Raw genomic sequence first — 27,839 nt, 5'->3', positions numbered from 1 at the left:
GTCCGGACGGCCGAGAAAAGAGAGAGTGGGGGCGAGATAATGAATCTTGGATTCTCCCCTTTCTTCAGAAGAAGCCAAGCCAGGGTTGATCCTGAACTTATTCAGAGGTTCATTTATTCCCTGATCCAAGAAGAGCTTGAAGGCAATTCTCTCCCTCCCTCCCTCCCTCCCTCTCTCTCTTTCCCTCCCTCCATCTCCATCTCTCTTTCTCTCCCTCCCTCCCTCTGTCTCCATCTCTCTCTCTTTCCCCATCTCCATCTCTCTCTCCTTGTCCCTCTCTCTCCCCATCTCTCTCCCCTTTTCTCTCCCCGTCCCCCTCTCTCTCCCCATCTCTTTCTCTCTCTCTCTCCCTCTCTCTGTCTTTCTCTCTTCTCCCTTCCTCCATCTCCATCTCTCTTTCTCTCCCTCCCTCCCTCTGTCTCCATCTCTCTCTCTTTCCCCATCTCCATCTCTCTCTCCTTGTCCCTCTCTCTCCCCTTTTCTCTCCCCTTTTCTCTCCCCGTCCCCCTCTCTCTCCCCATCTCTTTCTCTCTCTCTCCCTCTCTCTGTCTTTCTCTCTTCTCCCTTCCTCCATCTCCATCTCTCTCCCTGTCCCTCTCTCTCTCCCTTTCTCTCTCCCCGTCCCCCTCTCTCTCCCCATCTCTCTCTCTCCCTCTCCCTTTCTCTGTCTCCATCTCTCTCTCCCTGTCCCTCTCTCTCTCCCCCTTCTCTGTCCCCGTCTCTCTCCTCCATCTCCTTCTCTCTCTCCGTCTCCATCTCTCTCCCCATCTCTCTCCCCATCTCTCTCTTCCTCTCTTCTCTCCCTCCCTCCGTCTCCGTCTCCCCCTCCTCCCTCTCATACACGCACAGTGTCATTGCTTGACTTGTCTTCATTGATACCTTTGTCCCAGATCGTGCTGGTTTGCAGCTTCATTATCCCTGGCTGAATTGTATTAAGATTTAGAATGGGGCCCTACCTAGTGGCTTGCTTGTGGCCCCTTCCGATACAAGGCTTGCTCTTTGGAAGTTCCCCCACCTCTCCTACCCCTTCCGGTCCCCCTTTCACAACACCCAACTTTCTCAAGAAGCGAGAGGGGCTGAAGTTGGCAGCTGCCCCTCAGAGGAGACTATCTTGGGCAATCTTCAAGAAAGGCCCACTTTTATCTAAGATGGCTCCTTGAGCTCAGAGCTATTTGTGTGGGTCCTTGCCTCATCGCCGCTTTAGATACCTGAGTGATCCAGAAGAAGCTCTCAAAATACTTATCGATGTCTTGGCCCTAAAGTGCCCTCGTGATGAATAATGGAGCTTTTCTAAATCAGCACTTCTAACTCCCCGGACAGCTTTTGGAAATCCATTTTCCTTTTGTATTATGACCTGCCTTTTCCGTGCAGGTTGTCCTCGACTTAATTTAGTGGCCGTTCAAAGTTACAACGGCACTGGAAAAAAAAAAAACCATACGACCTAGGAGCCTTTTTCACACTCATCGGCAGCCTCCCCGTGGTCACGGGATCAAAAGTCAGACGCTTGGCAACTGACTCCTATTTATGACGGTCACAGTGCCTCTTTTGCGACCTCCTGGCGAGCAAAGTCAATGGGGGTTAACTAACTTATCAACTGCGGGGGTTCACTGGACAAACCTTGGCAAGGAAGGTCATAAATTGGGGGCAAGACTCACTTAACTAATGTCTCGCTTAGCAACAGAAATTTTGGGCTCAGTTGTGGTTGTAAGTCGAGGACTATGTGTATTAGTCACCGTTTTCTATGGTTGTCCCTTTCTTATAGGTCAGTTACATGGAGATCTATTGCGAGAGAGTCCGAGACTTACTGAACCCCAAAAACAAAGGGAATTTGCGGGTCCGGGAACACCCGCTACTTGGGCCTTACGTAGAAGACCTGTCCAAGCTTGCGGTCACTTCTTACACTGATATTGCAGACCTCATGGATGCTGGGAATAAAGCGAGGTTGGTGTCTTTTGTCACTTGGGGGGGGGGAGAGTCTTGAAGCTTGTGTTTCATACCTAGTTGTGTTGCCGGACGGGGAGGAAAGATTTGAAAACGTGATTTGTGAAAGGATCATCTTTTAACTGCTGGCACTCTATTAATAGAGTCAAATTGAAATGATGCTTCTTGGGGTTGGCTAGTCTAAAGAAAAGAAGAAACAGGGGAGACATGATAGCAGTGTTCCAGTATCTGAGGGGCTGCCACATAAAAGAGGGGGTCACGTTATTCTTCAAAGCACCAGAGGGAAAGACGAGAAACAATGGTTGGAAATTGATCAAGGAGAGAAGCAACCTGGAATTAAGGAGAAACTTCCTGACAGCACAATCAACCAGTGGAATAGCTTGCCTCCAGAAATCGTGGACATTCCATCACTGGAGGTTTTTAAGAAGAGACTGGACAGTCACTTGTCTGAGATAATAATAATAATAATAGTAAAGTTGGAAGGGACCTTGGAGGTCATCTAGTCCAACCCCCTGCTCGGGCAGGAAACCCTACACCATTTCGGACAAGTGGCTGTCCAGTCTCTTCTTAAAAACTTCCAGTGTTGGAGCATTTACTGCTTCTGGAGACAAGCTGTTCCACTGATTAATTGTTCTCACTGTCAGGAAGTTTCTCCTTAGTTCTAGGTTGCTTCTCTCCTTGATTAGTTTCCACCCATTGCTTCTTGTCCTGCCTTCAGGTGCTTTGGAGAATAGCTTAATTCCCTCTTCTTTATGGCAGCCCCTGAGATATTGGAACACTGCTATCATGTCCCCCCTTGATAGTTTAGCTTCTTCTGCTAAATTCCATTTCTGTATTAAATAGTGTGTTGTCTAGATATAAAAATATTAGAATATAATAATCATCACATTCAGAGTAACCTTATCAAAATACAATCATATACTAGGAAATAGCAGTCATATTGTTAAAATTAATGTCCATTCCACATGGACATTAATTGTATAACAATCAAAACATTTACTAATCCGCTATAGATCTTCCTCATACAATCCACATTTTCTCATATTTCCAGTTGAAAAAGATACTGAAGGCAACCAGAGAACTCCTACTGCTCATCTACAAGCTGAGATGTTGCATATAAGAAAAGAATATTAAAAAAAAACCTCATAAAATTAAAAAAAAATAAATGCTTTGCCATTTCAGTTTGGCTAGAGGCTTGAGCTGGCCGCCAAAAGTCATCGCTCAGTAATATTCTGACTCTCTGTAGCAGGAGTCCTAAAGGAGCAGAAGCGATATCCAAACAAAAGCCATCATTAAATATATTCTCCTCTCGGAATAAAGCTGTCGATCTAACCATTTCTGCTTTATAGTCTTATCTTTAATATTTTGTTTTCTCTCTCTTCTTTCCTTCCCCAGGACGGTAGCAGCTACCAACATGAACGAGACCAGCAGCCGTTCTCATGCTGTCTTCACCATTGTTTTTACTCAGAAGAAACTCGATGTTGAAACAAACCTTTCCACCGAGAAGGTAATCTATTTCTTCTCCTGGGTGGCAGTTGATCCTTGCAATTGATCCAGAGCCTATAGGAGGCTGTGATAGCCGTTTTTCTAGGGATAGGGTAGGATAGGACAGGACAGGACAGGATAGGATAGGAGGGAATACCATACATCTCTTGGAAAGTCTTTGGAAAACTCGCCTCTTTTCTTTAAAACCAGATTTATTTATTTATTTTAAAAAAGTGCAACAATTAGGAGACTGGAGGCAGATATGAAGAATGATTGCAGGAATTGGGCATGTCTAATCTGATGAAAAAGACTATGGGTGACATGATAGCCATCTTCCAATATTTGAGGGACGGTCATAAAGAAGAGGGGGGGGGGGTCAGCCTATTCTGCAAAGCATCAGAAGGCGGGACAGGAAACGATGGAAGCTTATCAAGGAGAGGAGCAACCTACAGCTAAGGAGAACTTTCATCACAGTTAGAACTGTGATCAGTGGAACAACTGGCCTCCAGAAGTTGTGGGTGCTCCATCACTGGAGATTTTTCAAGAAGAGACCGGACAGCCATTTGTCCGGAATGATATAAAGTCTCCTGGGGTTGGACTAGATCAGGGGTGTCAAACTCAATTTTATTGAGGGCCGCATCAGCATTGCGGTGGCCCTCGGGGGGCGGGGGTGTGTGGCCTATTGGGTGGGTGTGGATGGAATGGGTGTGGCCTATTGGGTGGGCATGGCCAGCTCTACATCGTTCGCGTCAAGGGTGCCTGTGGGGGCCTGGGCAGGAGTGGGACAGTTCTGAGGGTCTCTGGCAGAAGGGGGTGGGACCAGGGCAAGTGCCAAGGCATGGTCCACTGGAAGAGCCTGTCGAAACCCCTCCGCCGGAGCCCATCAAGCCGGATATGTGAAGTAGGCGAGGGCCATTTGCCGGCCACTTCCAGGCGATGGTGCATTTCTTCATTCCTCACAAAGGGTGACCCCTCCCCAGCATCCATCCAGGGGTGGGGCCGACGTGGCAGGGGCCGGTCCCTCGCTGTTTCCAGACGGCCTTGTGGAGCTGAGACTGAATGCGTTTCAGCATAGATGGCCACCACAAAATTGTACATTGGTTCCCGGCCGGCCAGGGCCAAGGCAGCGGGGGCCGTTCCCTCACTGTTTCCAGGATGGCTTTGCGGGCCACATGAAACCACTTCGCGGGCCGCATCCATCCCCCGGGCCTTGTGTTTGACATGTCTGGACTAGAAAACCTCCAAGGTCCGTTCCAACTCTTGTTAGCCTGTTAATTTCTCTGGTTTTTCCAGAGGAAAAATTATGCTATATCTGGAATGCAAAAGAAGGAGAGAAAAATCACCAGCGATGGGAAAAAGAAGTAAGGAAGAACTTGGAAGAAAGAGAGACCAATTTACCTTCCCTTCCCACCCGCAGAAGCAGAGGCACTTCTGCCTGGGCAGAACTTAACAAATTAATGACTAATTAATTCCTTTCTGCCTCCTCCCCACAAGCCTACTTTAGATACACGATGGACATAGCGGGATACCCATGTTTAAAAAAATGCACATCCCCATTGGGAGAGAAGCTTTCTAGCTTGAGATAACACTTTGGAAAACCCACAACAAAAAGCAGACAATTTATTGAGCACTGTGTATACACTAAAAACAGTAAGGCGGTACCGGTCCGACGGAACACAATTCAATCCTGGTCTTGTTGGATCCTACCAAATTGCGAGTGTCTGACCTGTTGTTTATCCTCTGGATCAGAGTGCTTTGCCTGATCTGTCTCTTCCTTTCCAGGTTAGCAAAATCAGCCTGGTGGATCTCGCTGGGAGTGAGAGAGCGGATTCTACTGGGGCCAAAGGGACTCGACTAAAGGTATAAGCTCGCAGGGATGGGGTCTGGTGGGCAGCCGGCAAATGGCCATCGTTCTTTGGTTTGCAGACAGCCCAGTGTGCCTGAAGTTGCCCTCTTGATCGTGACCTGTCCATTGTGATTCCCTGATGGACTTCTTTAGCACATTCCCCCCATTTTCAGAGGCCAACGATGTAAAAAAGATGTTGAGACTCTAGAACAGTGGTTCTCAACCTGTGGGTGGGGACCCCATTTGGGGTCGAACAACCATTTCACGGGGGTCGCCAAACAAGGCTGTCCACCATTTTTTCCCCCTTTTCTTTGGCCACGCCCCTGGTACCCAGTGATGTATAAGTGGTTGGGGGTCACTACAACATGAGGAACTGTATTATGGGGTCGCGGCATTAGAAAGATTGAGAACCACTGCTCTAGAAAGAGTACAGAGAAGAGCAACAAAGATGATTAGGGGACTGGAGGCTAAAACATACGAGGAACGGTTGCTGGAATTGGATATGTCTAGTTTAATGAGGAGAAGGACAAGGGGGGAAAGGATAGCATTCTACCAGTATCTCCGGGGCTGCCCCAAAGAAGAGGCAGTTAAGCTATTCTCCAAAGCACCCGAAAGCAGGAGAAGAAGCAAACTAATCAAGGAGAGAAGCAACCTAGAACTAAGGAGAAGCTTCCTGACAGTGAGAACAATTAACCAGCGGAACAACCTGCCTCCAGAAGCAGTGAATGCTCCAACACTGGACATTTTTAAGAAGAGACTGGACAGCCATTTGTCTGAAATGGTATAGGGTTTCCTGCCTGAGCAGGGGGTTGGACTAGATGACCTCCAAGGTCCCTTCCAACTTTACTATTATTATTATTACTAACTCCTCTCAATTCTTCTTTAAAACTCCCTGCCAACTCAGGGAATGCACTCGAAGAACCGATTCTAGTCCTTTTCAGCCACTGCTCACGGGAGACCGATCCCTGGGCAGACCCAGCCATTAAGATCCTTGCTGCAGTTAGTCAAACAAACTCCCAGCTTGCTTGAGGACAGGGGAGCCAGCTTGCGTTTCCAACTTTCTGGTACCTGAGCAACGTTTCCCTCTCATTTCCTTTCCAGGAAGGGGCAAACATCAACAAGTCCCTCACCACGCTGGGGAAAGTGATTTCGGCCTTGGCGGAAGTGGTAAGTCCAGATTTTGGGGGAAATCCTTAAAAAAAAAAAAGGTGTTGCTTTGCAAGCTCTTTGGGGCTTTAGTCACAGGGGAGATGTGAAAGGGGCATTTGTTTCCAGATGACATGGGGAGGGGAGGGGAAATAGTATAGTAGTAATAGGTATAGGTTATATCCAGTCCTGGAATTTCTTGTATCTGTTCTTGGTGCTCTCTGAAATGGCTTGTATCCCCAGAGATGTTTCACTTCCAAACTAAGTCACACGAGTGGTCGGTGCACCGATGGTGTGGCCTAGCAGTTTAACCCAGAACTACTTCTCTACTATTAAAGGCAGTCTGTCACTTAACAATCATTCATATAGTGCAGGGGTCCCCAAACCCCCAGACCACGCCCCGCTACTGGACTGGGGCCTATTCAGGACCGGCGCCCTGCGAGTGGCAGACCGGTGTGCGCTCGGCTCGATTTTCATCAGTGGCGAGCCAGCGTGTGTGCATACGTGCACACTGTTCAACTTGCACATGCGTTGCTCACATGTCAAGCTGCACGTTGTCGATGCACACCGGCCCGCCACTCACACAGCCCGGTTCCCCTCTACCCTCCCCTCCTCCCCACCGGTCTGCCAAGCCGTAAAAGTTTGTGGACGTTGCCGATAGAGGGAAGGTTCAAATTGACAAAAAAAAGTGAGTTATGAAAGTACTCAAAAGTGAGTACTGAAAAAAAGTGAGTTATGATTGGTCCTTGGTTATACAACCCTTGTAGGCATCCTCAGGATCACGTGATCATAATTGGCTACCGGTGTACCTTTATAAAGATTGCCACATCCTGGGATCGAGTGATCGCCACTAGCAACCTTCCCATCTGCTTCTGACAAGCAGTGTCAATGGGGGAAGCTGGGTTTGCCTAATGACTTAACTGCAGGGATTCATTGAACAACTGTGGTGGGGGGGAAAAGCTTGTAAAATTGTTAAGCGTGACTTGCTTAACAACTGCCTTGCTTAGCGGCGGAAATCCTCGTTTCAGTCGCGGTCTTAACTCGGGGACTACCTTTATTGGAACGCTGTATATCGGGCGGGCTAGTCTTGGCCCCATTTCTCTCGGGAATTCCTGTTTCCTCTCTTGTAAAACTTCCCGCCTACCCTGCGGCTGGAGTTGCTTTTCATAGCTTCCTGTATCATAGAGTTCTAATATAGAGGGTTGGCCTTTTAGGGTGATGGGAAGTCAGACTAACTGGTGTGCTGCTTTGGGGGAAAATGACAGGGAACTTTGACTCTGTTGTGGTCCTACTTACTCTTATCTCCTTTTTCCCATTCTCTGCTTCCAAAACTAGGATAACTGCACCAGCAAGGTAGGATGGGTAAAGAGTGGTCACTGAATGTGGTAGCCTATAGAATAGTAGTTCTCAACCTTGGCAGCTTGAAGATACGTGGACTTCAATCCCCAGAATTCCTCTGCCAGCATGCTTGGGCTGGGGAATCGTCGGAGTTGAAGTCCACACATCTTTACAAGTTGCCAAGGTTGTGAAACATGGCTGTAGACCAGGGGTTCTCAACCTTGGCCACTTTAAGACTTGTGGACTTCTATTTCCAGAATTCCTCAGCCAGCAAAGCTGGCTGAGGAATTCTGGGAGTCGAAGTCCACAAGTCTTAAAGTGGCCAAGGTTGAGAACCCCTGATGTAGACACTGCTGGTTCCTAGCTAGCAATGTGTTTTCTAAAGAAAACACACTCCCACCCCATCTAATCCTTTCTAGCATTGCAAACATGCCTGCTTCAAAGATTGGGATGAGCTTTGGAAGAAGCCACAGACTTTTAATTGTGTTCGCTCTCCGACTGTAAATACAGTAAAACCTCGATTGATCGGTATGGCAGTCTCCTTGCCCAGTTGCACCTCTTGATTGCAAGTAAGCCTCCCCTGTAGGAATGAAAACTGTTTTGTCAGTTTTAAAGCAGGGATGTTTGTCATATCTGGAGAAACTCTGCCACTCTAAAGAAAACGTTCTTTTTTTTTTTTTGCGCGCTGTTGTCTTGGCGCGACCCAATTTTGCCACATCAAAGATAGTCTTGCAGAGAGAATTTTCTGCATCAGAAAAGTGGGGCAAAATATATATGTGATTGGATCACACGTGGCTCACTTCTGTAACAACAACAGGTGTCTTTTAATGTTCTGGGCTGTCTTAGTATATAGTACGTGCCTTCAGGCATACGTAGAATAGCAGTTTCTCCCTCTTTCTCTCAAAAAAAGATTTTCCAACAGAAGTTGGGTTTTCTTTCTTTATTTTGCGCCAAGGCATCTGTTCTTGGGCCTGATTAGACTCACCAGCTGCCTTTTGGCTAACCCCATCAGAATCATGGCCAGGATCCAAGCCTCATGCACATCCGATACAGGGCTCCAGTCCTGTGTTTCTGGAGAATCAGCCCTTTTTTAAATATTTTTAAAAGCAATTATTTTAGGCCCAGAGCACTTTCACAATGTGTTTCCTTCTTGGCAAAGGAAAACTCAGTTGGGTGGGAGGGGAAAGAGAGAGAAAGAAAGAGAGAGAGAGAGAGACAAATATAGGAACATGGAACAAAACTGGCCTTGCTTGGTTTTGTCCCACAATTCCCTGTTTCTGTCTGCTGAGAAATGAAGACATTTTTGTCCAGAAGTGCCATGTAACTTGGATAATAAAATGTCCTCATCCTGACAGATGTGGTGGGAACCAACTTGGTGTATTGCAGCAGCTGCACCAAGGTGGTTAAAAAGAGCATCCTTCTTTTTCCCTCTAATGCCTCTTCCAAGATGGGGCTTGCCATTTCCAGTTTTCCTGTCTCTGCCAAAAACAATTAACAAGTTCAGTTCTTTTGTCAATTAAGGAGAGGCACCTATTTAAATGTTTTTTTTTTAAAAAAGCCCTTTGAGTCTAAGGCTGCTAAAGATTCTTCTCAGGAGAATCACCTCCACCAGGTTGTGGCTTCCCATATCCTGTTCCGTGGAAGTGGCAGCCCACCCGCTTGGGTACACCTCTCTCTGCAAGCGTCTTGTACGGTAATCGGCTCTTAAGTACCAAATGTCCTTTTGCAGAGTAAGAAGAAAAAGAAAACGGATTTTATTCCGTACAGAGATTCTGTGCTGACCTGGCTGCTTCGGGAAAACCTAGGTACGAAGTTGAGTGTGACCTTTTCCGCTCGTTTTTTTAAAGTTTCACTCCGAATAACCAGCAATTTATTTTGTACGTGGTAGATCTCTCTGCAAACAATAATGGCCCCATTTGTGTGTAGTCCACGACGTTTAGATCCTCTGCCTCTGAAGCCAAGACTTTGGTCTTTTAAATATGTCGGTTTGATCAGCTGCGCTTTCAAAGCAAGGATCTAAAAACTATTGCGGCTCTGGGGTGGAAGAAATTCTGATTGTAACTTTTCATTGGTCAGATGACATTTGATTCTGGCAGATGTTTCTGGGACCGAAGAGAGAATAGGAACGTTCAATTTTCTTCCTTAACTTTGGCAAATATCAAATTAGCTTTCTTACAACTCACCAAGCTGTGGAGTGAGTTGTCTGTTTTTGGCCCTCTGCGCTTCGACAACTCTGCTCATCTGATTGTCAAAGTATCGTATGTTTTACCACATCCCGATGAAGGGCTGGATAATTGTGATAATGGTTTGTGGTGCATTTGTGCCGAGTCTTTTCGTGATTCGGCAGCCAGGGTTGACTTTCCTTGATCTGACTGCCTTTCTGCCTTGTAGGTGGCAACTCCAGAACCGCCATGGTGGCTGCTTTGAGCCCAGCAGACATAAACTATGACGAAACATTAAGCACATTACGGTATGGAATGGGGTTTTAAAATAATTGGGCTTTCCGTTCCACATTTTCTCTCTTGTCTTATGCAGTGTGACTCGGGCTTGTAGAGCAATTGATGTGTGGGCTTCAACTCCTAGAGGTGCTGGTTGGGAATTCTGGGAGTTGAAGTCCACACTTCTTCAGGCTCATCTAGATAAAAGCCCTTCCGGGATTCTTGGCCATCACCACATTAAGATGTTTAAACAAACATTACCGCTTTTGTTTTCTCTCAATCCACTGATCTGTCCAGATATGCAGATCGGGCCAAGCAAATCAAATGCAACGCAGTGATCAACGAGGATCCCAACGCCAAGCTGGTACGGGAACTGAAGGAAGAAGTCACACGGCTCAAAGATCTCCTTCGCGCTCAAGGGCTTGGAGACATCATTGACAGTAAGCGGGTGAATCTGGCTGATTCCTGTTTCTCTGAAGAAGACTTCTTTCCTGGGAGAAAAACATCCTGTTTTTGGTCAATGTGAGGGTGTAGCAAAGAGGTTAGGTTTAACCAAAGTTTATGTATTGTACTTTAGTTCAGGGGTTCCCGACTCCTGGTCCATGGACCAGCATGGGCCACAGCATGCCAGCAACCGGTCCGCACAAACAAGCAAAGCCCCATCCTTGGGATGCAGGCAGCACACAAAACCACACCTCCTCCAGTTTGCGGAAAAACCCCTCTCCACAGAACCGGTCCCTGATGCCCAAAAGGTTGGGGGCTCTGACTTAGCTTGATTGACAGGCCTGGTCCATAATCTTGTGTTGGAGCCTTGTTGATTTATCCAACCCAGTTGAGTATCAAGCAGAGAAAAGATTTAGGCAACCATTTGTCTGAAATAGAACAGGACTTACTGCTTGAGCAGGGGTTTGCACTAGTGACTAGAAGACCACCAGGTCGCTTCCAACTCTGTTACTCTGTTATATGTTTCGTTCTCTGGATGAATATTTAGAAAGCCTTCCAGAAAATAGCTCCCAGGGTTGGAAGCTGAACCAGCTGGAATAATAGCTTGTTCCTGTAACCTTTTGTTTCAGGACTAGGTTGTGGTTGTCAGCGCCAACAACCTTCCATTTCAAAATGCCCTCTTAGAACAAAACAAGGCAGCTAATGTTTACGTTTTCATTCCTTCTCAGAGTCAGTTGGACAAACTAGAGCAGGGCAGTCCCATTTGCCAAACTGGGACTTATTCTAGCAGAACTTAAGTTGCCAGGACTGACCCCCTCCCCTTTCTACTATTATGATTATAGTTGTTGTTGAAAGAATAAAAGGAAAAGACCACACAAGGGCAGGCTAGATGAAAAGAGCCAAAGACAATGAGTCAAGTATGGGAAGGTTGCCAACGAATTTAAAGTATCACCTGACTAATATGTTCTAGTACATTTTTAAAAGCTTAGTATAGTACAAGATATTTTTTGCATCCATTTTCCAATCAAAGCATGTCTCTATTAAACTTTAAAGTTGATGCGATTGAAAATTTAAAAATATGAGAGAAAGAGAGAGAGGAAGGGAGGGAGGGAGGGAGAGAGACTACGATAAACGCTACATTTAAAAAAATATTGTTAATTATACATTGGTTACACGTTAGCTTCTTTTCTTGAGTCTTCCATCTTAAACGCCTGTTGCTTCCAGAGCAATATTCTTCTGCTTAAACTCCAAACAGATTAGATCCCCATCACACCCTGTCCATCCTGGGAGGCGGGTCACTGCCGTAGAAATTTAGGAATTGGCTTTGGAGATGTCGGCTGATCATTTTACAGTAAAAAAGCTGCTGCCACAATAAGATGATGAGAAAGTTTTGACGAATGAAGGCAAAGCGTTGAGTTTCTGGAACAGAGAGTGTGATCTTTTTCCCTCCCCCCCCCTCTCTCTTTCTCTCTCTCTCTCTCTCTCTCTCTCTCTCTCTCTCTCTCTCTCTCTCTCTCTCATTGAATCTCTGGGAATTGTTAAGGGATTGTTTCTGAATTCTGGATGCTTGTTTATCTGCCAAGAAATGTTTGTCTGTTCTTTTTAATCGTACAGTGTGTATGTATAGAGCACTAAAAACAATGGATAAAAGGAGAAAATGTTTCCTTAGCACAAATCAGATAAGCAGTGGATTTTCACTCCCAAATCATAGAGGATTTCTTTCTCCCCCCCCCCCATTATGATAACAAAGTAGTTGAAATTGTTGAATTTGAGAATCTGACTTCCTTCTTTTTCCATCAGCAAAGCTTTTCCCTTTTCTCACATGTCTACTCTTAACCCTGAGTGTTTTTATCCTTCTTGTCTTTTCTTCCTAACATCGTTCTTCAGTTGATCCCCTGGACGATTTCTCGGGAGGTGGATGCAAATGTGTGTATGGCAGAATCAATCCCTATCCCCATCTTTGGCTTCTGCAGGGTGGGCTGCCTTTGAACTTTACACTCCAATTTCTTACAAGGAAATACCAGGAGAGCATTTAAAAAAAACAACAAGACGAAATGAAAGTGTGGAATCCTCCAAGAGGGCTTTACACAGAGTGCTCTAATCTAAACCTCTCTGAAAGGAAACAGGAACATCTGCTGAAAGACTGGGTGAAATCAAGGATGTATCTTTTAAATTCCTCTTGTGCTTGAACTACCGATACTTGGAAACGTAACGATAGCCAGAGTGGGGTAAATGATACCTACCTGCGTTGTGTGTGTATGTATCAAATATTCCTGTTTGTTTCAAATCCTGGCAGTTCAAAGCCAAAAGAGATTTAAAAGTGCACAGTTTCATTCAGTTTAGCAGTACGTTCTTTCTCATTCATATATATATATACACATACATACATACATATATATATGTGTGTGTGTCTTAAGTGTTTTTTACAATGCACCCGGTCGGCCCAAATATGGTCTCTTCCCTCCCTGACACAGCTGATAAAGTGAGAAAGAGCCTGTGGCCTAGAGGTCAACACAGCTGCCTAATGTGTAAGAAGCCCAGGCAGCCCAGGTTCAAATCTCAGAAGGGTATGACTGGCTGATGAGAGCTAAGTAGCTCGAAATAGCTATACCAGTCTCCCTTTAACTCTTAGTTGGCAATCCAAATTTAACACACATATATATATATATTTATACACAGCTGCACAGTATTTTACAGAGCACTCTGAGCAGTTTACAATGTCAGCCTTTGGCCCCCAACCATCTGGGTCCTCATTTTACCAACCTCAGAAGGATGGAAGGCTGAGTCAACCTTGAGCCGGTCAGGATCAAATTCTTGGCAGTGGGCAGAGTTTAGCCTGCAATACTGCAGTGCGCCACCAGGGCTCATCTGAAATAGCTGAAAAATACAGTATATTTTTTGTTATTTCTTTGAATGTTGATATCAGGGCAGCTGCCTACTGGATAATGCCTTTTTCTTGTTTTTATTAGACATTCTCCACCCAGTGCTCAATTTAGCTATTACCCATCTTGCTAATAGAGAGGTGGGCAGGCTGAAAAAATCATAGGCTCCACACAGAAAGCCTTTATTGAATGGATTGCTAGAGAGGTGCCTGAGCATTTTCCTGCAGACATCTCTTTTCCTCTGTGGAGATTAAAAATAATAATAATAAAAAAAGGTTGGGAAACTGCTGAGTGCTGTTTTCAAGGCCTCAGCCTGCCCTGCTAGTTAAAGCAAGAAAGACATCTTGGCCATCTCCTTGAGTGCAGACAATTGGAAGTGTAATTGATCTAGTCTCCTTTCTGCCCTCGGCTTTTTTTTGTTTCGCTTTTAAATTTTCCAGTATTTCTGCTCCTCTCTCCCCCCCCCCTTTTTTTTAATGCCGCTTTCAGCTCCACAGCTTTTAACTCTTGACTTTTTAGTCCCTGCAGACGCAGCTTTTGGAGAGGGGAATATGCATGGCCTAGCTGCCTTGTGGTGCTCTGTGACAATTGTGTAGCAGCTTTGGCATTTGTAGTAAGCCTTCCCGGTTCTCCTGTGGATGCATGAGTGTCTCCAGGGTGTGCGATTTTGCTCTCTGGCGTGTTTGAATGGCGCTCTACCCTCGACCCTGGCTCTTTTCTGAATTTGCAGGTGGCAGTTTTTAAACCCACTTGAAACATAACTACTGGGCTCTTGAGCACAGAACACGTGTAGGTTGGGTACCCTCAAGGCCTGCAGTTCCGTGAAATGTGACAGTTTCTGGACGCCTCTAATTAATTCCATCCCTGGTATTAACGCAGTGGTTCTCAACCTTTCTAATGCCACGACCCCATAATACAGTTTCCCATGTTGTGGTGACCCCCAACCACTTATACATCACTGGGTATCAGGGGCGTGGCCAAAGAAAAGGGGGGAAAATGGCTGACAGCCTTGTTTGGCGACCCCCGTGAAATGGTCGTTTGACTCCAAATGGGGTCCCGACCCACAGGTTGAGAACCACTGTATTAACGTTTGAAAGGGTCAGTTAACGGATGATAGCAAAGCTCGCACTCCGTCCCTGAACCAGACCCAGATAAAAGAACAGGATACTAAAAGGCTGGACCCTTGAGGACGTCAGATGCTACTCCAGGCCAGGAGCTCTCTTGAATTTTTTCAAGGAACTAGCTGAGCCAGGGGGAGGAGTCAAGTAGGGAATCAGCCTGGAATCCTTACATAGGCATCAGAGAGCAAGGCCCAACCTTTCCTTGAATGCCACTGAACCTTCTCTAGCCTGCCTCGGGTGCAAACTATCAGCCCGAGAAGATGCCTGTGAAATGGGCACGAGCAATGAAGTGGCTAATTCACATGTCGATGATCTGGTTATTTTGCCTTCTTGACAAATTTGCAGCAAGGTGTAGATTGGGGGAAGCATGTTTCAAAACTGCCATCCTGGTACGATTAAATCTCTTTTGTCGGTTTGCTTTTTTTGGTGCCTTTTCCTCTTATACTGGTATCTCCTCCCTGTGTTCTCCCCCTTTTCTTCTGCTCCTCCTTCCTTTGCCTTGCCTCTCCCCTTCTGCTTGTCTGTCTGTCTTTCTGTCTGTCTGTCTCTCTCTTCCTCTCAGATCTGAAAGATTTTCAGAACAATAAGCACAGATACTTGTTAGCCTCCGAGAATCAACGTCCTGGCCATTTTTCCACAGCATCCATGGGCTCGCTCACTGCATCTCCATCTTCCTGCTCTCTCAGTAGTCAGGTGGGCTTAACTGCTGTCTCCAGCATCCAAGAACGGATCATGTCCACACCTGGAGGAGAGGAAGCCATTGAACGTCTGAAGGTACGGCGGCTGGAGTGTCAAATGCCCAAAGAAACCTATCTTGCTTTAGCCCAGAACCACATCTGCCTAACATCTGTTAGAGTGCAACACAAATATATCACCCTTTAGAACAGGGTTTCCATATCTGATGGACCTGCCCTAAAGCTAAAAGATTTTGGTTCAAAAATACACTGACGGTGGGAGACAATGACAAAAAAAAACAAATACTGTATATTCCGGCGTATAGGGCGACCTGGCGTATAAGACGACCCCCTAGTTCGACGCTGGGTCGCAAGACGATCGATGTCGAGTCGCATGCCTAGAAAGTCGTCTTATACGCCAGAAACTACCTTATTTCCGGTGTATAAGACGACTCGGTGTATAAGACGACCCCCGAGTTCGGAGGCTGTTTCGACGCTCTCAAAAGTCATCTTATACGCCGGAATATACGGTAGATTTTAAGCCAGAATTATTTTTGTTAGGAATAATAGGAGGAAACTATGAGAAAGACTGTATAATATTTAATTTTACACGTACTAATGGCAGCAAGAATTGTATTTGCCCGATATTGGAAAAAATGAAAACCTAACCAACGGAAGAGGAACTAATTAAGAAAATTTCAGATTGTGCAAAAATGGACAGATTGACATTAAAGATAAAAGAGAAAGAAGACTCAGTGTATTTTAGAACATGGGACAATTTTTATCAATGGCTAGAAAAATGAGTTAGAGAGAAGGGAATGTGATATGTAACATTGAATATATATTAATAAGACTATTGAGCAGTTCATTAACATATTGTTTATGATAATTATTGTTCTTTTTTTTTTTTAATTACATGAACCCAGACAACATGCTGTTTGCTAAATATTAAGAATGTTATTTTAAAAAATCCTAACCCTGACCCTAACCCTATTCCTAATCCTATAAAAATTAATAATATATATGTGTATATAAAAGAACAGGGTTTCTCAACCTTGGCAATTTTAAGAAAACTATAATAATAATAAAAATAATTTCGGAAAAATTCAGTGCGAACAATAATCAACATCAGCTGATGAAGCGGCAGCTGTGATTTCAACTGTTGTCATTGATACGTAACAGTAACAACAATGACACCCCATCAGAAAAAAAGAGGAAAAGCATGATACCAAGGCATGATATAAAGTCATTCCACTAGCATTGCTCTTGAAAATAATTAAAAAAAAACACCCAACAAATAAAACAATTTGAACAGGCAGCAAAGTTAAAAACATCAGCGGAAACGAAATTGAAATTGCGAAGGCGCTTCAGTGACTTCTGATTTTTTTTAAAAAAAATCTTTCTTTGATGGAGATTCCCCCCCTCCCCCTTTCTACTTAAGGGATTCCTCAGTGTGACCAACAGAATTAGAATGTCCCCAAAAGTTAAAAGCAACTGTTAAAATTCCTGTATTAGTCGCTCTCTCTAGGAGTCAGTGTTAACCCTCTGCAACGCCCGAGGCCGCTCATTAAAATGTGTGGCGCAGAAAACGTCCTGTTATCTGCAGACAGTGGAGCCTTTTGTGCAGCATCTGTGTGCTGTGTGGCCTCCAAAGGGCACAACAGTAGAAGACTTCTCTCTTTTGGCCTTGCCAGAGCTTCCCTCCCCCTCCCCCCACCCACCCACCCCCATTTAGGCTTGTGAAGCAACAAGCTGGCTGGGTTGTAGATTTTGAATGCTGCCTTTTTTTTTTTTTTTCACTCCCCTTTCTTCCCCTTGGATGGGCTGGAGGCATACAAAATGTATGCCTTTTTAAAAAAGAAAGTAAAAGGGGGTAGAAGGGGAAAAAAAAAAGTTCTGGTTTCTCTCCAAGGTAGGTCCCTACTTTTAGATCCTGCTTTGGCTCAAGGTGACAGCTCCAGGTCTCTGATTTGCAACTTTAAATGTCTGGGATAGGCTTGCTGTTGTCATCAGTATTCACAGCGGCACCTCTGCAGTGAGCTGTGAAATGCCATGAAAACTCCCAGGCAATGAATGTGTGGCGAGCAGCACATTGTCTCCTGTTCTACTGGAGTTGTCCATCCTGGAAGAAAAGGCTTGGTGGGCATTTGACTCTTCTTCTGTTTAAGCATTCCCACCCCACTGTAACGTTTTATCTCATCCGTCTGGGAGTGTAGCTTTTTTTTAAGCGCTGTCAGTGGCAAAGAAAAAGCCTGTTGACTCAAAAGAGGAATCTTTCCCCCCCCCCCAAATTTCCATTCCTGAGGAAAGAAACAACTCTTTGTTACATGGCTGGTTGAAGATGGTGATTGCAGAAAAAGCTTCAGCACTTTAAAGTATCAGAATGCTAATGTGGTTCTAGAAACTTCTTTTGTTGTTAGTTGCGAAGTCGTGTCCGACCCATCGCGACCCCATGGACAACGTTCCTCCAGGTCTTCCTGTCCTCTACCATCTTCTGGAGTCCATTTAAGCTCACGCCTGCTGCTTCAGGGACTCCATCCAGCCATCTCATTCTCTGTCGTCCCTTTCTTCTCTTGCCCTCCATCTTTCCCAACATTAGGCTCTTCTCCAGTGAGTCCTTCCTTCTCATTAGGCGGTCAACCTACTTGAGTTTCGACTTCAGGATCTGGCCTTCTAAAGAGCAGTTGTGGTTGACCTCCTCTAGGACTGACCAGTTGGATTGCCTTGCAGTAACCCCCCCCCCACCAAAAAAGACTAACATTTCAGATTCTACATTGTAAGACGATGTGGAAAGATAACAGGTTATCAAGGCTTTTCAACCAAGCCTTGTCCAAAATGTTGTTCCGAATCTTTGCCTAATTTTGGCACCCGATAGGATTCTGCTGCAGTTCTTTTTTAGAGACGGTTGCCCGATCAAGTGGATATTGAAAGAAATCGTTGGCTTTGTAAATACAAAACTATTTTATGAGAGCAATGCTGGCTGTGGAATTCTGGGAGTGGAAGTCCACATGCCTTAAAATTGTCAAGGTTGAGAAACACTGTACTAGGGCTTTTGATGAAAGAAAAGGGAAAAAATATAGGTTGAAACTCGCAGGATCTGTTGCAGAATCCAAAGCTTCACAGACGCTTAGGATTTCTGGGTTCCAGACAATCAGTCTGTTCGCTGACCGTTCTTGGATTTCGATTTGGCTAGATTTTAATTTGTTGGGCTGGGGAGCCTAGAATGAAACTGGCGTTCTGTCTTATGTAACCCTATTTCTCCATTCTCTTCCCCCCCCCCTCAGGAATCTGAGAAAATCATTGCAGAGCTGAATGAAACCTGGGAGGAGAAATTGAGGAAGACCGAAGCAATTCGGATGGAGAGGTTAGTGCCCCCTTATCATCTTCTATCATTACCTTAGAGCAGTGTTTCTCAACCGTAGCAGCTTGAAGATGTGTGTTCAATTCCCAGAATTCCCCATGCTGGCTGGGGAGTTCTGGGACTTGAGGTCCACATATCTTGAAGCTGCCAGGTTGAGAAACACTGCCTTGGAGCAGGGGTCTTCAAATGTGGCCCTTTTTTGACTTGTGGACTTCAACTCCCAGAATTCCTCAGCCAGGCACGATTCGAGAAGGGGAAGGGTTGCTTCTGTGGATAGACCGTTCAAAACAATAGAAGAGCATTGAGATAATCCTGAGAGAAAGAATAGAATAGAATAGAATAGAATAGAATAGAATAGAATAGAATAGAATAGAATAGAATAGAATAGAACAGAGAATGGACTAGAATGCAGAATAGAGTAGAATAGAATTAGAAGAATAGAATAGAATAGAATAGAATAGAATAGAATAGAATAGAATAGAATAGAATAGAATAGAATAGAATAGAATAGAAGCTGGAAGGAACTTTGGAGGTCTTCTAGTCCAGCCCCCCGCTCAAGCAGGAGAACCTATACCATCTCAGACAAGTGACTGTCCAGTCTCTTCTTAAAAACTCCAGTGATGGAGCACCCACAACTTCTGGAGGCAAAGCTGTTCCCCTGGTTGATTGTCCTCACTGTCAGGAAGTTTCTCCTTAATTCCAGGTTGCTTCTCTCCTTGGTCAGTTTTCAACCATGGTTTCTCGTCCTGCCGTCTGGTGCTTTGAAGAATAATGTGGCCCCCTCTTCTTTGATTCCTTAATCATAGTCAGATCAAATTAAATTCATTCAGATATATGTATAGGAAATGAAGGTTCCCAGATACTTCTGCAAAAGAAGTTTGGCTTGGGGTTATTTTGATCCTCTATCTTACTTGGGTTGTTTTTTTTTTTATCCTCCACAATATCAGGAGAAGACAATCAACAGCAATAGCAATAGCACATAGACTTACATATTGCCCCATAGTGTTTTACAGCACTCTCTGAGTAGTTTACAACATCAGCATATCGCCCCCAGCCATCTGGGTCCTCATTTTGCCAATCTCAGAAGCACGGAAGGCTGAGTCCACCTTGAGCCTGTGGGCAGAGTTAGCTTGCAATACTGCATTCTGCCCCACCACAGTTCTAATCAAAACTGTCTTTTGTACAAACTGGGACATTTTAAAAAATGCCTTTCATTCTGATTTACATTTCATGATACTGTCTCTTCTTACTCTTTCTTCTTTCTGCGCAGTGCAACTTCCCACACTGAAAACAACAACTAAATTCCTCTTGTCCACTCCTCTCCAAATTTACGAATTGAACTTTAAGCGTGTGTCGAGGAATTCTTTACAATCTCTTGTCCCTTCCTCCACAGGGAAGCGCTCTTAGCTGAGATGGGAGTTGCCATCCGAGAAGATGGGGGCACCCTTGGCGTCTTCTCACCCAAAAAGGTAGGCAGCGTTGTACAGTGGTTATCCGGTCCAACCATCTATGGTCACTTTTCTGCAGAGATGGCAGCACTGTGTTTGACTCGCTTCCTAACATAGGGTTTCGAGGTGGCTTAAGTTAAAATGACAGTATCAATTAAAAGCAATCGTTTCAGAGGCGTGCGTGCATACTTTTTCGTAGGCTGGATATCAAAAATTTATTTGTTAAATAAATAAGCCCTCCTTTCCCTCTTTCTCTCATCGTCTGAACTTCCCTTGTAGATCTTCTCTCAGAGATCATCAACTTGGTTTGATGATTCTCTTGATTCCTTTGCAGTTGACGAGCCTTTGTGCCGACACAGAGGCTTCAGCAGAGATTGCAACTTGTGAAAGTAGAATAGAGGAATCCATGCTTCTCCTCCGTACCCTTTACATCCATCCTGGTTAGCTGTTACTTCCCCTAATCTCGCATGGGTGCAACAGAGACACTTAGAACAAGTGGGGCTATCCGGTGAATTTTTCCCTATGCGATTGTGGGGACACGCAAACAACAACACCTATGCATACTTGCCCTTTGTACACCTGAAGACCTCACTGGGCAGCGTGACAGAACGTAATTAATGTTGCTAGTTTTGGGGCAGGATCTGTTTAACTTGTATAGATTTTAATCTTTGTGTTTTATATTTTAAATGTTACGTCATAGAGTATGCCTTATTTGAATTGTGACGCTTCTGACATGAACAAACAAATAAACTTGGTAATCTGTTCCTTTCAGTTCTTGTACTTCTGTAGCACTTCTGTAGCAGTTCTTGTACTTCTGTAGTACTTCTGTAGCTCAGGAGAAACTGCCCTTAGTTTACAAGCTGGAGCTGCCTGTTGGGAATCTGGAGGGTGAAGTTCCTGTTTCTGTGGCTGTTCTAATATTTTGTTTTTCCTCCTGTGTTTTACTGGCACTCACTGGCCAGATATTCACACCAAGGCCTTGTGATTTGTTGGCGGGTTCCAGTGGGGTGTTTTCCCCAAAGAAGGTTGGTTGAGTGGCTGTAGTAGCTTTAGATCCCACTAGGAACCTTTGTAGCAGATAGATCCTTGAGACTTTCCAGCAAAGCTGCGGTTTGAAAGCACGGGTGATCCCTGTGATCTGTGAAACGCTTGCTCTGTGGACGTTGCTAAGGAGAAATTCCACCATTTATTTCTTCCCGGCCAAATTGGATGAGAGCGTTTTCCTTCCGTCGAGCTATTTCCGTACGAGATGAACGACGCATTCCTGACTTTTTGATTCAAGCGATGAAAGTGTCCAGTAAATGCTTTTTAAATCAATTTCGTCCTGCCCAGTTCCTGCTCCCTTTCTGAAGAATTAGGTATTTCTCATAGAAAGAGGAGAGAGAAGGCAAATAAATTGGCAGCTATTGAACCAAGGATAATCCAAAGCAGAGATCCCCAACCCCTGGTCTGTGGACTGGGACCGGGCCGCGGCATGCCGGCAACCGGTCCACACAAACAAGTAAAACCCATCTGCAGGATGCAGGCAGCACACAAAGCCATGCCCCCTCCAGTCCGTGGAAAAACTTCTCTCCAGGTAACTGGTCCCTGGTGCCCAAAAGGTTGGGGGCCTCTGTTCTAAAGGACCCGCTATCCCTGGCTGCTACTCACCGAACACATTCCTTTAAAACAGTGGTTCTAAACCTTTTTAATGCCGCGACCCCCAACTGGTCGTAAGTCGAGGACTACTCAACTGGTGCAGCACCGTTTGCAGAATGGGACTTTTGGCAGGCTCAGCAGGGCAGAGACAGCCTGGACAATTCCTATTGGCTTTGGAAAGCCAATAGAATTAGATTCAATAAAGAGAGTCTATTCTATTGGCTTTCAAAAGCCAATGAGCCGAGGTGGCGCAGCAGTTAGGGTGCAGTACTGCAGGCCACTTTAGCTGACTGTGTTCAGCAGGTCAACGGTTCAAATCTCACCGGCTCAAGGTTGACTCAGCCTTCCATCCTTCCGGGGTAGGTAAAATGAGGACCCAGATTGTTGGGGGCAATGTAAATATATATATATACATTGCTTACTGGTGTACACCGCTTAGAGAGTGCTTGCACTTAAAAGCGGTATATAAGTCTCATCAATAAATAAATAAATAAAAGGGAGGAGCACAGCTAAGGAAAAGGGGGGAAAAAATGGCGGACTGTGTTGTTTGGCGACCCCCGTGAAATGGTCGTTCGACCCCAAATGGGGTCCTGACCCACAGATTGAGAACCACTGCTTTAAAACAAATACATGTTAAAATACGTACTGTTTAGCCCACAGCACCCACAGTGTAAAGATTATTTTTGATGCTTCTGAACAGATTCTTCTTCTTCCTAGGATACTGTTCCCTTTCTGAGCACTCCTCGGTGCGTTCTTTGTTGTTTTCCTGCAGACCTTTCATGACCAAACTACGTAACATCACTGATGACGTTAATCTAGTTTGGGTAATGAAACATCCACAAGGAAGCAACAAAGCTCAGCGCGCACCAAGAACCCCTTATTTCCACCCGAGCTACCAATATTCTCCTTTGCCGGTGTTCTCCTTCTGTATTGCAATAAAATTTCACCCCATCCAAGAACTGATTGCTTTTCTCCTGGGAGGGCAAAGCAGCTTTGGATTGGGAAACTGCCAGCTCTTCTGGGGGAAGCTTTCGTGGGGAAAGAGGGCGTGTCATTCAAGGAACGCCGTGTTTTTCTTTTAGACCCCTCATCTAGTAAACCTGAACGAGGATCCACTGATGTCAGAGTGCCTGCTTTATTACATCAAGGACGGCATAACCAGGTCAGCGGCATGATCGGAATTGTTTTCGATCCCGTCTGGATGTTAAACATTTGTGGCTTGGAGCAGACGACGGGTTTACCTGTTTTTAGAAACTTGTTTACCACCATGCCTTAGAAATCCTCTTTTTCGGTCACAGGGTGGGCCAGGCGGATGCCGAGCGGCGCCAAGACATCGTCCTGAGCGGAGCTCATATCAAAGAGGAGCACTGCATTTTCCGCAGCGAGAGGAACCCCAATGGCAGTGGTAAGCAGGGGGGGGAAATCCTCCGTATTTTAAATCAGGGATCCACAACACCGGGCTGCGGCCCATTTGGAATCTGGCTGGCCAACGCATGTGTGCGCCTGCGCAGGTCAACTTACACACTTGGGTAGCCCAGTTCCAAACGGGCCACGGCCCGGGGGCCAGGGGGTGGGCGCTGTTTTAATACCCTTCCCAGCTTCCCCAAACTCTTCTCCTTCATATATGTTGGCTCTCTCATCAACCGTTCAGACAATGACTCAAGTATTTCCTCTCCTCCTTCTAGTGATTGTTAGCCTGGAGCCGTGCGAATGCTCAGAAACCTACGTCAACGGCAAGAGGGTGGTGCAGCCGGTCCAGCTGCGTTCAGGTAACCCTGTCTGTTTCTTCATGAGGACAGGCGTCTTGAATGCTGACCATCTGGCTTCATTTTATGCTCAGGACACCTTTTTTTTTAATCCCAGCTGTGGGTGCTGGGCTGTCTAGTCCCCAGTCATTAGCATCGGCTACTCATTGGGAGGAGCTTTGCGAGCTTACCAAATCTTTTTGCAACTGAAGATGTTGAGCATTGAATTGAGGCCCTCCTGCACGTAGGCCAGTGTTTCCCAACCTTGGCAGTTTGAATTCAACTCCCAGAATTCCCCAGCCCGGTCTACCAACCACTCTTCCGTCAACTTCCCTTCCTTGCTCCAGATTACAGTTGTTATGTCTTCTGGTGTGGATCGTCCTAGAAAACGTGCTTTGCCCTTCTCCCCAAAGGACCCTTGGCCAACCTCTTTTATTGCCCTTGCAGGAAATCGCATCATTATGGGCAAAAACCACGTCTTCCGCTTCAACCACCCTGAGCAGGCCAGGGCCGAAAGAGAGAAGACGCCGTCGGCTGAGACGCCCTCCGAGCCGGTCGACTGGACTTTTGCCCAGAGAGAATTGCTGGAGAAGCAGGGAATCGATATGAAGCAGGAGATGGAGAAAAGGTAGGACTTTCTCAGGAGAAACCGAACGTCAGTTTGCATGATCACCCGTGAAACGGAAGCAGAGCATTTAATTCCTTTTAACCGGAACATCATACAAGCCGTCTTCATGGCAATAGATAAAGACCGAATAACAGAGTTGGAAAAAAACCTTGGAGGTCATCTAGTCCAATCCCCTGCTCAAACAGGAGACCCTATACCATTCCAGACTGCCCAGTCTCTTCTTAAAAATTTCCAGTGTTGGAGCATTTACTGCTTCTGGAGGCAGGTTGTTCCACTGGTTAATTGTTTTCACTGTCAGGAAGTTTCTCCTTAGTTCTAGGTTGCTTCTCTCCTTGATTAGTTTCCATCCGTTGCTTCTTGTCCTGCCTTCAGGTGCTTTGGAGAATAGCTTGACTCCCTCTTCTTTGGGGCAGCCCCTGAGATACTGGAACACAGCTATCCTGTCCCCCCTCGTCCTTCTCTTCATTAAACTAGACAGACCCAATTCCAGCAACCGTTCCTTATATGTTTTAGCCTCCAGTCCCCTAATCATCTTTGTTGCTCTTCTCTGTACTCTTTCTAGAGTCTCAACATCTTTTTTACATCGTGGTGACCAAAACTGGATGCAGTATTCCAAGTGTGGCCTTACCAAGGCCTTGTAAAGTGGTATTAATACTTCACGTGATCTTGATTCTATCCCTCTGTTAATGCAGCCTAACGCTCTCTTACCAGAGCTTTGCCTTCTGTAATTTTAGAAGAGTCTTGAATGCTTTTCTTCAAGAAATACATTTACAGCTTTAGCCCCATCTCCCCAAATTGTTCATCCCGGCTGGCGATTTAGCCGTAGACACCCCCAAAACCCGTTTGAGATCCTTTGTGAAGATGGTCTGAAAAGGGGAGCATCTGTCGAATTCCGAAGGAGGGTTCTTAGGCTCGGCAGAAAATCGACGCGTCCGCTGGTTCTCAACTTACGACTGCAGTTTGAACCAGAATTGCTAAGCCAGGCTTCTGCTGTTAAGCGAGTCAGTGCTCATATTTTGATCGTGTGACCCTGAGGATGCTGCAGTGGTCTGAATATAAGTCAAATGTTGTTTTCGCTGCCATTGTAACTTCGAATGTTTGTGAAATTAAGGCTTGCGAGTCGAGGATTCCCTATAAGCCACTCCTGTATCTCTTTGCAGACTTCAAGAGATGGAGATTCTGTACAAGAAGGAGAAGGAAGAAGCAGATCTCTTACTGGAGCAGCAGAGGCTGGTAGGTGTCCCCTATCACACCCAGACCGATTTTAAGCAGATTCTCTGCTTAGTGCCTAGAATTAATTGCCCTTTGCCTGTTAAGGGTGCTATTTTGGTTTGACATGGTTACCATCCAGTGAGTTTGTCTCTCTCCAATCCACACCAAGATCAGCTTCTTCAGCAGACAGAACAAACAGGCTCAGGTGTTGATCTGTTGTCCCTCCGCACCTCACACCCAATTCCAGACCTCTCTGAAATCACAGTGGAGAGTGTCTCTTTAAGAGTCACCAAGTACTAACTGGGTCCTCCAGAGGAGAGGTGCCTAGATACATTTGCCTGCCAGGTTTTGATCTGCCCCCCGCCAGGATCTCCAGAATGATGGCTGTGGGGGATGCATGCGTTTAATCTCTCTGCCTTTGCCCTGTCCTGCATGGAGTCTGAATCCTTAGCAAGAGAAACGCGCCGGTGAGGGAGGGAGATTAGGGGGGACTGGCCAATCAAGCCTTCACGTAGCCGGACATCACAACAAAAATCCTCACCTCCCACAAACAGGGCGATGAGGAGGGAGCCACAAAACAAAATTTGACCTTCCAAATTCCTAGCCTGTGAAAAGAGCGTATAAGATAGTCCTCGACTTAACGACTGTAATTGAGCCCAAAGCTTCCTTTGCTGAGATCGAAGGTTGTTAAGTGAGTTTTGCCCCAGTGTATGACTTTCCTTGCCACCGTTTACTGCCGTTTACTAATCCAGTTAGTAACAAGGTTGTGAAGTGAATCTTAAGAGCCCTGGGGGGAGCGGTGGTCAAAATGTAGCATCGCGGGCTAAACTCTGCCCACCGCCGGCAGTTCAATCCTGTCCGGCTCGAGGTCGACTCAGCCTTCCGTCCTTCTGAGGTCGGTAAAATGAGGACCCAGATTGTTGGGGGGCAATAGGCCGACTCTGTCAACCGCTTAGAGAGGGCTGTAAAGCAGGGTGAAGCGGTATATAAGTCTACGTGCTATTGCTATAAGAGCCCTGGTGGCGGCGTGCTTAGAATGCAGCATTGCAGGCTAAACTCTGCCCACCGCCGGCAGTTCGATCCTGTCCGGCTCGAGGTCGACTCAGCCTTCCATCCTCCCGAGGTTGGTAAAATGAGGACCCAGATGGCTGGGGGGGGGGCATAGTCTTAGTGAGGACTGTCAAGCACTGTGAAGTCTCGGTGCTGTTGCTGTTTGGCTTCTCCATTGATTTTGCTTGTCAGAAGTTCGCAAAAGGAGATCAATGCAACCGTCCTAAGTACATGCCAGTTGCCGAGCATCTGAATTTTGATCAATTGGCCACGGGGATGTTGCAAGAGTGAAAAATGGACATCAGTCACTTTGTTCAGTGCCGTTGTGACGTCGAACGATCACCTAAACGAAGGGTTATAAGTCGAGTACTATCTCTAGTCTCTCCGGTTATCATTAGAAAAAAGTTCTTCCCCCAACCCTCCCCCCCCCACTTTGATCAGCATCTAATTATCCTGTTTGTATATTTGAGAAACACGGACCCACTCAGAGGTCGTCCTTTTAACGAAAACGTGCCTGTAGCTCTTTATTTTTAACGTAACATTTTTTTTTAAAAAAAGTATACGCAGTAGTGCCAAAATAGCTCCATCAAAGGGTTTCATCCCTAACTTCCTTTCCATGAATGGAATACGATTCATGGTAACGGAGCAGTTTTCCTACCTCTCCCTTCTTTCAGCGTTATTCAGGGCCTTCCCAGGCTCCAGTTTCTGGCAGTCTGGGATTTGGAGAATGCTGTGCAGTATGGGCTAGGGAATAGTTGGCGGGGAGACCTTCGGTTAAATGGGTCAATATTATAGACTCCGAGCCCGTCACAGTACACTTCAGATTTAAATTAGAATAATTGTTGGAACCTCTGGGGAAAATTAATCCAAAGCTTGTTTGGAATGTTTTTCTTACCTCTCACCAAGTTTATTAACATAGAAGCATTTTACGTGGCTGCAAAAAAAAAAAAAAAAGCATGAAGTTTGCGACGGGCTGGCTCAACTTACGGGTCGGTTCATAAATTTCTTGGGCATGACAGTGAGATGTGGAATGGTAGAAAACCTTAACGAGATTCCCTTTTTTATATATATATATATATATATATATATATATATATATATATATATATATATATATATATATATATCTTGGGCATCCTCAGAACAATTTGTAATAACCGAAAGGCCTGTCTGCCTTTAAACCAAGGATCGCTGGCAAATCTAAACAGCATGGCCAGCTTTTTTTTTTTGTTGTTGTTTTTGCTGGCAAAATAAATATAAAAAAAAAATAAAGATTTTTGTGGTGGCGTTTGTATTGTTTTCTTTATCAGATTTGTAACCCACTTTTTCTCCAGGTGGCATGTATAGCATTCTTTCCTCCAGCCCTGTGAGATAGAGGGGGTTGAGAGAGGGGGCCCCCCCTGGCCCAAGGCCACCTGGGGAATTTCCATGATTGAGGGTGG

The 27,839-nt window shown here is 45.5% G+C and overlaps 1 protein-coding gene across 32 annotated transcripts in view; it reads left to right on the top strand.

The window, feature by feature from the left end:
* The window catches only part of KIF1B (kinesin family member 1B), an 88,374-nt gene that overhangs the window by 25,105 nt on the left and 35,430 nt on the right, over positions 1–27,839 (top strand). For 9 of the 32 annotated variants that reach the window (XM_039367622.1, XM_039367607.1, XM_039367621.1 and 6 more), the window contains exons 6-23: positions 1,763–1,941; positions 3,337–3,448; positions 5,209–5,286; positions 6,374–6,439; positions 7,754–7,771; positions 9,486–9,561; positions 10,148–10,226; positions 10,492–10,634; positions 12,526–12,564; positions 15,204–15,415; positions 18,600–18,679; positions 20,070–20,145; positions 21,087–21,149; positions 22,845–22,924; positions 23,061–23,167; positions 23,448–23,531; positions 23,955–24,135; positions 25,296–25,368. In XM_039367622.1, coding sequence (XP_039223556.1) covers positions 1,763–1,941; positions 3,337–3,448; positions 5,209–5,286; positions 6,374–6,439; positions 7,754–7,771; positions 9,486–9,561; positions 10,148–10,226; positions 10,492–10,634; positions 12,526–12,564; positions 15,204–15,415; positions 18,600–18,679; positions 20,070–20,145; positions 21,087–21,149; positions 22,845–22,924; positions 23,061–23,167; positions 23,448–23,531; positions 23,955–24,135; positions 25,296–25,368 — 1,746 coding nt within the window. The remainder of the gene's footprint in view (positions 1–1,762; positions 1,942–3,336; positions 3,449–5,208; positions 5,287–6,373; positions 6,440–7,753; positions 7,772–9,485; positions 9,562–10,147; positions 10,227–10,491; positions 10,635–12,525; positions 12,565–15,203; positions 15,416–18,599; positions 18,680–20,069; positions 20,146–21,086; positions 21,150–22,844; positions 22,925–23,060; positions 23,168–23,447; positions 23,532–23,954; positions 24,136–25,295; positions 25,369–27,839) is intronic. The other 23 variants (XM_039367630.1, XM_039367629.1, XM_039367636.1 and 20 more) reach the window with 9 other exon arrangements.

Source organism: Crotalus tigris, unplaced genomic scaffold, assembly GCF_016545835.1.
Source record: "Crotalus tigris isolate CLP2741 ecotype Arizona unplaced genomic scaffold, ASM1654583v1 scf7180000020588.15403103151:6194809, whole genome shotgun sequence".
Lineage (NCBI taxonomy): Eukaryota > Metazoa > Chordata > Lepidosauria > Squamata > Viperidae > Crotalus > Crotalus tigris.
The sequence above is the reverse complement of the archived record's forward strand: the minus strand, read 5'-3'. Positions and strand labels throughout refer to the sequence as shown.